General features: G+C 46.1%; 1 protein-coding gene across 1 annotated transcript in view; it reads left to right on the top strand.

Moving 5' to 3' along the window:
* LOC116767258 (mediator of RNA polymerase II transcription subunit 13) overlaps nucleotides 1–10899 on the top strand; it is a 41159-nt gene extending 30260 nt beyond the window's left edge. The window contains 17 exon segments of the mRNA XM_061527336.1: nucleotides 111–224; nucleotides 433–660; nucleotides 749–950; nucleotides 1031–1317; nucleotides 1408–1560; nucleotides 1839–2029; nucleotides 2249–2413; nucleotides 3034–3465; nucleotides 3788–3927; nucleotides 4100–4389; nucleotides 4598–4783; nucleotides 5240–5469; nucleotides 6151–6296; nucleotides 6508–6785; nucleotides 6873–7133; nucleotides 7216–7466; nucleotides 7556–10899. Coding sequence (XP_061383320.1) covers nucleotides 111–224; nucleotides 433–660; nucleotides 749–950; nucleotides 1031–1317; nucleotides 1408–1560; nucleotides 1839–2029; nucleotides 2249–2413; nucleotides 3034–3465; nucleotides 3788–3927; nucleotides 4100–4389; nucleotides 4598–4783; nucleotides 5240–5469; nucleotides 6151–6296; nucleotides 6508–6785; nucleotides 6873–7133; nucleotides 7216–7466; nucleotides 7556–7688 — 3687 coding nt within the window. The 3' untranslated portion in view covers nucleotides 7689–10899.
* The last annotated feature ends 1260 nt before the right edge of the window (nucleotides 10900–12159 follow it).

Below are 12159 nucleotides of genomic sequence, written 5' to 3' on the forward strand. Positions count from 1 at the left end.
AGACCGCCATCACGTGCCCGCTGACCTTCGGAGATAACGAAATAGAATATATATTTTTATTGGATTCACGGGTAGGAAGTATCTTAAAGTAATGTATTATTATTTGATAGGAGGATGTGAAGGAGTACAAGAATTTGTTCACGTCGGACGGTCTGTGTCCGACGCTAAAAGATCTCGACCAAATATTCGACAACTCGGACGACGCGGCCAGCGGCGATGAGACGGTAAGACTTGTGAGTGAACCCTTCATATATTATACTTCAGCAGCTCTGTGCCTTTGTCGTGTTCAAACTGAAATAATAGCGATCCTCGTCATCGTTCGTCATAATTTTCTTTTTCTTAAACCTATGGACTTGACTTTTCTCAAATAAGTACGAGAACCGTGACACAAAGAGAACTGATAGATTTAATAACGATTCCATTTCACTACAGCTGCAGGTCCAGACGCCGCCCGACTCCAACAAGTCCAGCGAGGAGGCGCGCGGTGTCAGCGGTCGCTGCGTGCGGGCCGAGGAGCTGAGCAAGATGTTCCCCACGCCACCCAGCATGGAGGCCCACGCCCAGCCCTCGCCGGGGTTCTCACCGCCCGACGACCACACACACCTTCACCCACACGCCCTGCGGCCACACGGCTCCCCCCCGCCCGATCCCGTTATAGAGGTGACCACTTATACCCACCCATCAGATCGATCGAACGCTGTTTCATGTCTCGCGTGACGCGTTTAATGGCGTTCCCTCTCTCTTGCAGGACTGGTCGTACGTGTTCAAGCCGCCCACGATATGCAAGTACGTGGGCTCGTCCAAGTACGCGCCGCTCACCGCGCTGCCGAGCCAGCTGCTGCCTCCCGTGGCGCTGCCGTCCACCGCCGTGTACCGTCCGCGGTGGCAGCGCGGCGAAGAGCGAGACGACCACGCGCAGACGCATCGCTCGGAGTCCGTCAGCGCCACCTGTACGTGTCAACTCGGCAGCTAACGTTATTTGTGAAGAGATTATTTTGAGAGTAACTACGAACTCATTCTCCGTTCCCAGCCGGATCGTCCACCAACACCACCACCACCACGACGAGCGGCGTCAAGCGATCGTCTTCCAACACGGAGCGAGTGACGACCAGCAGCAGTAGTGGCGCGGCCGAGTCCCGGCCGTCCCCGCGCCGGCTGCCCGGAGCCCCGGCCTGCCCGCCGCCCGTGTCCCCCCGCGCCCCGGCCCCCGCCTGTCCTCTGCTTCTCAACGTCCTCCTCGCCGATACCGTGCTCAACGTCTTCCGAGACCACAACTTCGACAGCTGCACGCTCTGCGTGTGTAACGCCGGAGCGAGGGTCAGTACGATTACTGTTCATAACGACAGATCGCGCGAGAAGATTATATAACAATTTAAATTTATTTAAATAAACTGTTGTTCACTTCAGACCGTCGGTAACATCCGCGGTGCGGACGCGGCCACGTATCTCCCCGGTGGCGACTGGGGCGGCGGACCGGACGACGAGCCCTCGCGCTGCTCCTGCGGGTTCAGCGCTATCGTCAATCGCCGGCTGGCGCACAGAGCGGGACTTTTTTATGAGGTGACCTTTGGGAAATGGAAATTATTAGAATATAATCTAGATTGTTGATCGATTAAAATAACATTTACTAATATTTCAAGCGCACAGCAGAGGATTTTAATAGAATGCGCCTGTGTTTCCTACGAATTATTGTTTGGACGTCTCCAAGAAAAGGCTGAATAGGCTGTTCTGGGATATTTCGTTCACTTCCTTGGACTTTATTTCCACTATCTCACGGGGGAATAACAGTCAAGCACCATAAAGTCTTTATTTAAAAAAAAATATCATTCATAATGCAGGACGAGATGGAGATCACGGGTATAGCGGAGGAGCCCGGCGGCGGCAGCGGCGGGGGGCTGGCGGACGTGGCAGGGGTGGTGGTGGCGGCCTGCGCCGCGCCCGCGGGGGGAGCTGCCTCCGCCCTGGCTAGGGCGGCGCGGGGGGCCGCCGCGCCACCCTTGGCCGACCACCTGCGACTCAACCTGCTAGAGTTAGTATACAGTTGGAATAATTACTCGGTGCACATAAACGTCACCTCGTACCTACAATTAGAAGCCTTTTTTTTTAATTGAATCCAACACCATTTTTTATTAATAAAACAAAGGACGGCTTAATTTTTTCAAACAAACTTTCGAGTCACATTAACAGTAGGATGATGATGGTTCTCGATAAACGTTGTCCATACTTACTATAATATATGTGGGTACAGGTACTCGGACGGCGGGGCGGCGGCGGCGCGCGCGCTGCGGGCGGCGGCCGGGGGCTCCGGCTCGTCCCTGCCGACGCCCAACATCGCCACTGGTGCTAACAGCGCCGTTCATCGCTGGCCTTTCATCGGGGCTCGCGCTCCGAGGTCCTCCAGAGACGTTGTCAGGTAAATTGCATATTTTTAATGACCATAGCTATTGTTTACTTCTTCGCTCGAACTAATCTTCTGTTATTGTTATACATATATGTATGTTTATTTTTTGTAACGTATACCCATCCAAGTACCAAATATCCGTTGTAAGGACATTCGTGCAGGCGTGATGTAGTCACAAAAATACTAATGTGAATACGTATATGTATAAACCTACAAATACACTTTTTACCTTTTTTAATTCAAAAACTAATTTTTAGCAGAATCCCGTAAAAAAAAATTGCCACTGTTCCCTTCTCCGCTTAAAATTTTTATACAATTTGAAAATTCTACAATATTTTTAAAGATGATATTCTTATAAAAAATATATATCTAAAAATACTCTGATTCTTAAAAGGTAAGGGTGTTTTCGCCTCCAAATAAATATCTCTTCTCTTTGACATTTCCTATTTTATCTCTTATATAAATTATGAAAGGAGTTTTGTGGCTAAAATTTCTTTGTAGATACTGGTGTAACATTTTAAAAGTAAAATAAAAACTCTTTGTAGTATTGCGCTGGCAATAATGTATTCCTCGTGTAACCGTCACTGACTTTCAATGGCATAGTCGTAAGTTGTTGTATCGTAATGTTTCAGATTGATGCGTCGCCTGCGGCCGCTCCTGCAGGACGCCATCCAGAAGCGTTGCTGCGGTGCCCGCATGTGGGACGGCGTGTCGGGTCCCCTGACGTGGCGGCAGTTCCACCGCCTGGCCGGGCGAGGCAACGAGGACCTGTGCGAGCCGCAGCCCGTGCCGCCGCTGCTGGTGGGCCACGACCGAGACTGGATCTCGCTCTCGCCCTATGCCCTGCGCCACTGGGAGCGACTGTCGCTGGAGCCCTACTCGTACGCCAGGGACGTGGCCTACGTGGTGCTGGCGGCGGACGGGGAGGCGCTGTCCGAGCCTCTCAAGACTTTCTTTCGGGAAGTGTCGGCGTCCTACGAGGCGTGTCGACTCGGCAGGCATCAACCGATCACCAGGATAGCGAGGGACGGGATTGTCAGGACCGCGCCCGCCGAAGGGGACCGGTACGTACACTCCGATTTACTTACGGAACCCATGAAGCTACTAAAGGTGTCGCACTGGTCGCGGCCACATGTCTTCTGTTGAAGGAATCTCTCACTGCTCACCCGAAGGCGACGTATATTTTTCCACTCTCGGGTTTTTATTTTTCATCGAGAACCTAGACAGAACACACTATTTCCTATTTGTGTTACTCTAAAAAAATGCTGTATAATTCTGTTAGAGTGTCTTTATTTTACATTAAAACATGAAATGTAAAGCTCTGAGCAGTGACGTTGACCTTTTATATTTTCGTCCTTCTACATTCTATAACTTACCTTTCCACAGCGACGCGAATTACGAAGAATGGACCGGCGAGTTACCACCAGGAAGATTAGGAGAATATATGAGATCGTACGCTGAAACGTTACGGAGCAATCTCGTTCCGCAACTTGCCGCGCTAAACGTTGACCGGACATTGTTCGAGAGTGAGTACTAGTACAAGACGTTATTATGACAGAGAAACTCATTCAAGTAGGTAGAACTTGTCAGATTTAAGGTTGAAGCCTTTCAACAAGTGCGAACTGAAACATGGCACATTATCACCAAATACATTTAGTTTATAGTATTGATGTGACATAATAGCAACTCTCTAAACAGACAACAATACGGGCTCGATGCGACCGCCCGCTGCACCGGAACGTCCGGGCACGCCGAGTAGCACCGGAGAGCAGGATGCGGACCCCGGGCCCGGGCCCGGACCCGGCGGCCCGGGAGGACCTGGAGGAACGGCCGCCTGGGAGGAGGACGAGGCCGGGCCTCCTGCACTCGTCATATACGTTGTCGAGCCGCCCGCCGCACACGCGCACAGGCCACGAGCACTGGCCGCCCTGCTGCGACTCGCATCGCAGGTCGCCAACCATCTTCACCATCACAACCCACTCGTCAAGGTACATAAGAAATTCCTTCAAACTTTATTTCAAGAGAACGGCGTGATTAACAACCAGAGCATGTTCATATTATGTCCATAACATTTGAAGCCGGAGACGACCGGACAGATCCACGAAAAGAAATATGCTTTGGATACAAATCATTTTTAGTAATTTTAGTAAAGAATGAAATATAAAAATAACTGTGAATGTACGGTTAACGTTGCAGATAATATCTCTGGACGGCGTGTGTGAGTGGTGGGGCGCGCGCGGAGGCTGGGCGGCGGAGGCGCGCGCGCTGGCGTTCAGCGTATTCGGTGGAGCGAGGCGTCTCATGCAGCACTCGCCCGCCGGGAAGAGTCTCACCGGCTTCGGCACAGCCGCCACGGCTAACCTATTCATCAACAACAAGGATGTTAGTACTAGAGTTAACACTACTAGAGTTAACCCGCTTCTTTGCTCTATTGTAAAAAGTTTACTTCTGAGCTTATGGTATTTTGGAAATTAGGAATAAAATAATTTTGCACACGTGTGATACTGGTTAATAGATTTGACAAATTTAGAATGATTAAGTAGTATGTATAAAACATTTAATATGTTGTGAAGAAACAAATCACGTAATAAAAATGTCTATGAGAAAAGTACAATTATACGGTAATTTGTTCTCAGTTTAATTATCGGTTGTCACAAAACGTGCCCTTACATCCGTTATGGGAATTAAAAGAACAAAACTCAGATGGTTCTCAGTCATGCCACAGAAAATAGAAATGGGTGTTACCAGTTATGAAAATACAGTGTTTAAATAAGTTTGAATACTTTAGAAATGAATGCAATGTATTTTATTTATATCGATCATGTTTTCGTGCAACAGGAAAAGAACCGTGCGCCATACAAGCTGTTCTCGCCGGCGTGGGTGTTGTCCCCGCCGCGGGCGTTGAAGGAGGTGGCGGAGACGTGGGGCACGGCGTGCGGCGACCAGTCCAGCGTGCTGTTCCTGGCGTACTGTCTGTCGCACGACCAGCGCTGGCTGCTGGCCGCCGCCACGGACGGCCGGGGCGAGCTTCTCGACACCGCCGCCATCAACATACACGTGCCTGCAAGGTACGACACCCAAACTCTACTCTTAAACAACGCCTCTCCAGTATTTAGTTTAGTTAGTTATAAAGTGAAAAGTACAGCGTATGCAGGATAATCATTTCCTTATCCTTTTCCCATTTACTTAAGGTAGGCACAGTAGGTGCAGGTACTTCTCTCCGATAGTCTTCTATCAGCCGCCACATCTGTATTAACATTAGTCTATGTTCGCGCTTGTCCTCTACGCTGCTATCCCCTCTCACGACACCTGCCTCTCTCTCATATCCCGCCTCCTTAATTTCTTTTCTTTTTCTTTCACTGCTTCAACTTTCAAACTTAAATACACTGCACAATAATAAAAACATAATTTAATTATTATCAGTGCACGCTTCATAGACAAGATGAAGCGTATCCATGATCTGTATATGCTGTTGTTATCATTAGGTCACAATGCATAATGCTTGTAAATGGCGTATGAGTAGACATTCGTTATGGTTGTACATCAAGTAAAGTGTTGTCCATAATGTTGTTGTAAGTAATTTTAAAACTTAAGGCCTACCACTTAAGGTCTCAGATTGTTTAAGGTTTTCTTTTTGAGGTGATGTTAAAGTTATTTTTGACAATTAAAAGTACCGACTAGACTCTAGAGCATCCGGCCCTAGTACTGAAACGGGTTGTTAATAATGCGTTCTTATTGATTGATAACAGATCCAGAAGGAAGAGAGGCGGACCGGCGAGGAGGCTGGGCCTGACCAAACTTATGGATTTCACCTTGGGCGTAATGTCACAGTCCGCTCAGCCCTGGAGACTGGTCGTCGGACGCGTGGGGAGGATCGGCCACGGAGAACTCAAAGGTATGACGTCGGAATGAAAGAGATGTGTCTGAATAATTATGCCAGTCATTATATAATTTAATAAATGTTATATATTTTCTCAAATCTTCGTGACTGTCTCGTCTCAGTTAATATCAGTCGGTACTTCGGTTTCTCATTAATCGTGTATATTTCTAGCCTTGTTTCATGTTTATATATTTGCTAATCGGAGCTTCGTTTCCGTCTCTTGTAGGCTGGAGCTGGTTGTTGTCGCGGCCAAACTTGAACCGTGCGTCCAACATGCTCCGTGAGATGTGCGGCAGTTGTTCCCTGCTGTACCCGACCGGCGCGCCCTGCATACTGTCAGCCTGCTTGGTGTCCACGGAGCCCGACTCCTGTCTCCGGCTCATGGCCGACCGCTTCACGCCGGACGAGCGCTTCTCTCAGGCCTCCATACAGTCACACCTCCACACGCCGAGGGACGTCACCGCCACGCATATCCTCGTCTTCCCGACCTCCGCGACCACACAGGTATTATATAACTAACAGAGAAAAGAAATCGTCATTCGACGCGGAAAATTTCGAAAATAAAGATCACTTTAATGAAATATTTTGCAGTCGAATCAAATGCCGTTCGAGCCTCCGAATGCAAACGGCGAGGAGAACGACATGCTGCTGGGACTGGAGATGGTGGACGAGGACATGGGCGAGGACAACATGACGGACCTGCTCATAGGAGACATGTTCATGTGGCCGGCCGGCAGTCCGCGCGCCTCGCCCCGCAGGCACGACGACGAGGCCAGCCGCGAGGGCAGTCCGGCCAGGAACGCGCATATGAACAACACCGGCGCCTACACCAGGGACGACGACCACCATCCGGTAACACGCGCACCGTGGCTACGACCGCTCCTCTCACGTCTCACGACCACTGGATGCTCACGTTGTATGTTATAATTTCCAGGAGCAAGTGGGGACGGTTCTGCAACAACCGCTGGCTCTCGGCTACCTGGTGTCGACGGCCCCGCTGGGCGCCATGCCGGGCTGGTGGTGGGCGAGCTGCTGGCACCTCCGCGACGCGTGTCCCGCCTTCCTCAAGAACGCTCTCCACCTGCAGTGCGCCGTCACCGCCCACGACGACTACACCTCGCTCACCCAACGCCGCGACCACAACGCGCACCCGCTGGACTCCACCACCACCACGGACGTGCTGAGGTATGACCCACGTGTCTATTACACACGTCTTCATACTGTACAGTTGCGAGTGTAGTTCGTGTTGCGACTATAGCGCTTTTCTTTTCCAGGTACGTCCTGGAGGGTTACAACGCGCTGTCGTGGCTGGCGCTGGACGGCTCCACCCACGACCGCCTCTCGTGCCTGCCGCTCCACGTGCAGGTCCTCATGCGGCTGTACCACACGGCCGCGGCGCTCGGCTAGACCGACCTATACGTGTTCCAGTTATTTGTTAAACTTTTACTCTTGTCTGTGACATTATTTGCGGTCCGTTGCCGTGACCCAAGCGTGTTATTAGTGCGAGTCGTAGAGAGCACGTTGCGAGCTCCCCGAGTTTACGTAATGGATGTGAGCGAATGATGTTATACTGTTACCTGTCCCTGTCCTGGCAGCCGCGACGATTCTATCAAAGATTTCTATTTAGAGTATACATGTCAGAGAACACTAACACCACTCGTTCCCTCCTCCACGGCGGGGCTCACAATATTATGTTATTAATTACCATTAAGTGAAGCCTTCGAGCCCCTCGCTCGCAACGCCGCCTCGCCGACTGACGAATAATGTTAAATGATTTTTGTTAAACGTTTATAAATCAATTCTCTTACCCGAGGAGAGTGTAACCGTCTCCGGACGGCGGGTCCCTCGCAGAGACACACAATATGAAATGAATTTTGTAAGGAAATCTTTTATATATTAGAAGTTTTTATTTCGATGGCGGTTTATATTGAGTTTCTTGGGAGACGTCGCCGCTCGCCGCCCGCCCGCCGCCCGCCCGCCGCCCGCTTGTACATCACTACATGTAAAACGATCCAAAGAATAAGCAATTCTTAGATGAAATTTTTGTTAAATTAATTATATGGCCGGTCAGTCGGCGGCGATACAGGAGCCAAGGCCGGCGAGGGGCGGCGGGCTGGCTCGAGAATAGTGGAAAGGCGAGTGGAACCTCCGTTGTTAGACTCTTTAGTTATAAACGGTTTGTAGAGCGGCGAAGACGTGGATAGTCGGTGGGGCAGAGGTCTCGCGTGTGACAATATCTGTATCGAGGCAATACTATTTTATTTACTCCGCGTGGCCGCCGGCGCCGTCTGATAGCAATAGAACAGTTTTCCAGAGCGAAGTTACCGCCACCTCGTGTGAATAACGATTCGTTACATGAGCTATGCTTTTAATTATGTAATAAGGTTAGACTTAGACTAGCCGGGAGTTTATATTGTTAGGAATACTAACTAAAGGTCCAAGTTTTAATACGAGCGCGGTCCGTGGGCCCGTGGGTCCGTGGGTCCGGGGCCCGTGTGGTGGCCGTGTACCGCAGAGGTTGTCAGTGACATTTCGTTTCAGCTTCCCGCCCGAGGGCCGTGTTCTTCCATCGCCGTCTTTCAATTCAAATCATTCTTCCGTGATCTCACACTCCACGCTAGGACCTCATTTTCTGTAGAGTAGCTTCCCTCGAGTGTTTCTCGTTTGTTTGTCGGTGAGGAGTATCAATCAGCTTTAGGTGACTCGTATGGATCCGAGCATATTTTGTAATAATGTTTTATATGTTTTGTACCCTATGTATATTTCTACCGTGCGAGCGTTTGTATCTCGAGATCTACGTCTACCTTTAATATGAAGATGAACTTTTTAATCGATGGTCCTCATAGTACATACCGGCTCCGTACCGGTCACCGCTCGCCTGTAGCCGCGGGCCCGTGCGGCGCGCCGCCCCCTCGTGACGTCACTCCGTTTTGTTTCAAGGTCACGAGTGACTGTCACGAGTGCTGTATCACAGCTGCAGCGGTGTTGTATGTGATGTCGTGCTTCGTGTTAAGTGATATATGTTTTGTTTTTAAACCGGTATCGTTTACCAAAGGAGTTAGCTATTCGCATAGTAATTTAGATATTTTTTTTATCGACCCATCCCTGAATGATTTCCGTCGACGGGGTCGCTCTGACGTCTCTTCTGTTATAAAACGTTCGTTGTCTCAGTTTTTTATTTAAATAATATTTTTTATATGTATATATTTATTTTGTAACGACATGTCTTTGACTGTGTGCGATGATAACATATTTTTAACTTTATTAAGAGATCATGTAGCTTTATATTTAGAGGCAAATATACAGTAGACGAATTGACCATTACGACTCCTAGGCCTCTTCATCCGCACCGTTACATATGTAACCAGGGATCAAAGCTCACCGGAGAGTGAAGTGTGTAGTGCAAGGTTTACTTAGGTAATTTATTGTTAAGTGAACTGGCCAGAGTCTGTACAGAGAGGGAGGTGGGGGGGGGGGGTTGGGGGGAAGTGTAGGGGATTCTAAATACAATGTTTTCTTATGATAACGGAACCTCCAAAACGGTAATTTAATAGTGACACCAATAGTTTACGGTTAGTTGAATAGTGTTAAAGAGAGCCCATAGAGGATGTTTGAACTTAGCATTTGTATAAGTAGATGTCATTTTATATAAATAATAATAATAATAATAATAATATATGGAATCCATTGCATTTTTACCCTGCAGTGTCGCTCGGTCGAATCTCTAGCTGAAATTTTCTATTTTAATATAGTGGAGTAAAGCTAAGTAATAGGCAGGTGTCAGAGATATATGTAAGGGGGTATAGACAACGTGTGATGTTGGCAGTGGGGAGGCTCGGCTCTTTAGTTTCTATTCGTCTATCATTTATCATACAGAAATATATATGTATGTATGTATGTATCGAACAATATCAAAAACAAAGATTAACGAAATTGTTTGTAACCAATGACCTGATTAAGTTTAATTGCAAATCTATGTGAACAGTGTGAGATGTGACGTAGGTGCAGCGCCGGGGGCCGCCGGGGCGCGGTCGGTGCTCACCCGACACACAGATTATTATAATGTAGACACTCGCTGTCCTCAAAGTAACCGAGTTATGGCTAGTTGAATATGAAATGCTTTAAATGTGTTACTGCATTGGAGAATATTTAATGATGTTGTATATAGTATATATATTTTGTTTTGTGAAACGACATTTTGTAAATAGAGGTGGAAGCATCGGAGTAGAGTTAATTATTTGGCCATCCAGCCGATGTGCGATGGGTCACACGTTTTAAAGAAACCACTCTTAATATTATGTACAGTTGTTGAGAGAATCGTAGGCGAATGAATTACTTGTAAGATTATGTTTTTGACCTTTTTTTTTTTGTTATTTGTGAATTTGTCAATTTTTTTTTAGGGAATTGGGATCGTACTGTATATAGACGTCACCGTTTTGTCATATATTAGTTTGTAAGATGACAAATCTGATGATTGAAATGGAAATCAAATTTTCTTAACGGAGCAGTCGTTAGAATTTCGTAAACAAAAGTTAGTGTAATACTTGATATTAATATAACTTTATAAATAACTGTGAAAATAGTTAATAATAATTATGAATAAAATATTACATATTTATTATATAATTTTATTCGGATTCCTTTGCTTTTTATTGAATACATCGATAGCTTTCATACTCACCCCCCTCGCTGGTTGGCGTCCGAAGTAATGCGACAGATACATTCATATAAAAATATTAAAAAATCCTTTTAACCTATAAGATACACCTCGAAGCTATTCGTCCTGATGAGACACTAGCACCTCTCACATATCTCTTCTAACCATTTAAGTCCTAAACGTAATGTTAAGTAATATTACTCGCATGCCTTAGATTCTTTCTAGTTTCCTGAGTAGAAAAAACTGTTTCACTTCAAAGCCAATATTATTAATCTGTCCTCTATACAAATGGGAACATTTTTTTATTTGGTTACAAAAATGTAACTAGGATAGACATCTTTGATTCTTTAATAGAATAATGTTATTTTTATAAATTAATATTTCAAAATATATTTTTATATTATGTTAGTTATCTCTTCAAAAATCGTTGCCAAACAACAAACTCCTGGTCGCTTGGTGTCATCTAAAAATCAAAGCAAGTTTCATGGCATATATCTCAAAATATAACTTTAATGCTGTTTAATTTACAGTATTTTATCTGACGACAAACATGAAGGCCACAACTAGAATATTTTTAAAATTAAACTACAATAATTTAGGAAGCTGTTTTATTTCTGAAGACAGAACAGCGAGTTGTTATAGATTATACATATATAATTAGATTGTTGTTTTTGAAAACTTACAATTCTTCTGTTTAAAGGGTTTTAACTGTCGTGTTACATGAAGTTTTACGTTCTTAATCTTTTCAGTTTATTTTTCGAATGGCTTTGATTAGATCAAAACGAAGGCAAATATAAAAGTCATGTGTTAAAGTTATAAAGTGAAGGATGCATAAAAATGCGGTGAGTTGTTATAGTATATTGTTAATGTTAGTATTTTACAACTTCACATAGTCCCGCCCTTCCGATTCCGCTAGGATATTTAGATAGAAATTTGGAGTTCACTTTGATTGACATCGGCCCATTCTTACATACATTAATTCGTAATGTTCAACATTCGGTATATATTAAATCATAAAATACTGAAGTACTAAGTAATAATTTGCAAATCGTAGTAAGATTCAAGAGTGAAACGAAACGTTGCTGAAATTATCGCCCGCACCATAGTAGAGCGCAAATAGTATAGTTATTTTTGAAACCTAAATGCTAAGGTTCATTCGAAAAACTCCTTGTTTCCTCCACACAGTATTTAAGATTATAATTCGTCCAACAAATAAAAACG

Source organism: Danaus plexippus (assembly GCF_018135715.1).
Source record: "Danaus plexippus chromosome 9 unlocalized genomic scaffold, MEX_DaPlex mxdp_24, whole genome shotgun sequence".
Taxonomy (NCBI): Eukaryota; Metazoa; Arthropoda; class Insecta; order Lepidoptera; family Nymphalidae; genus Danaus; species Danaus plexippus.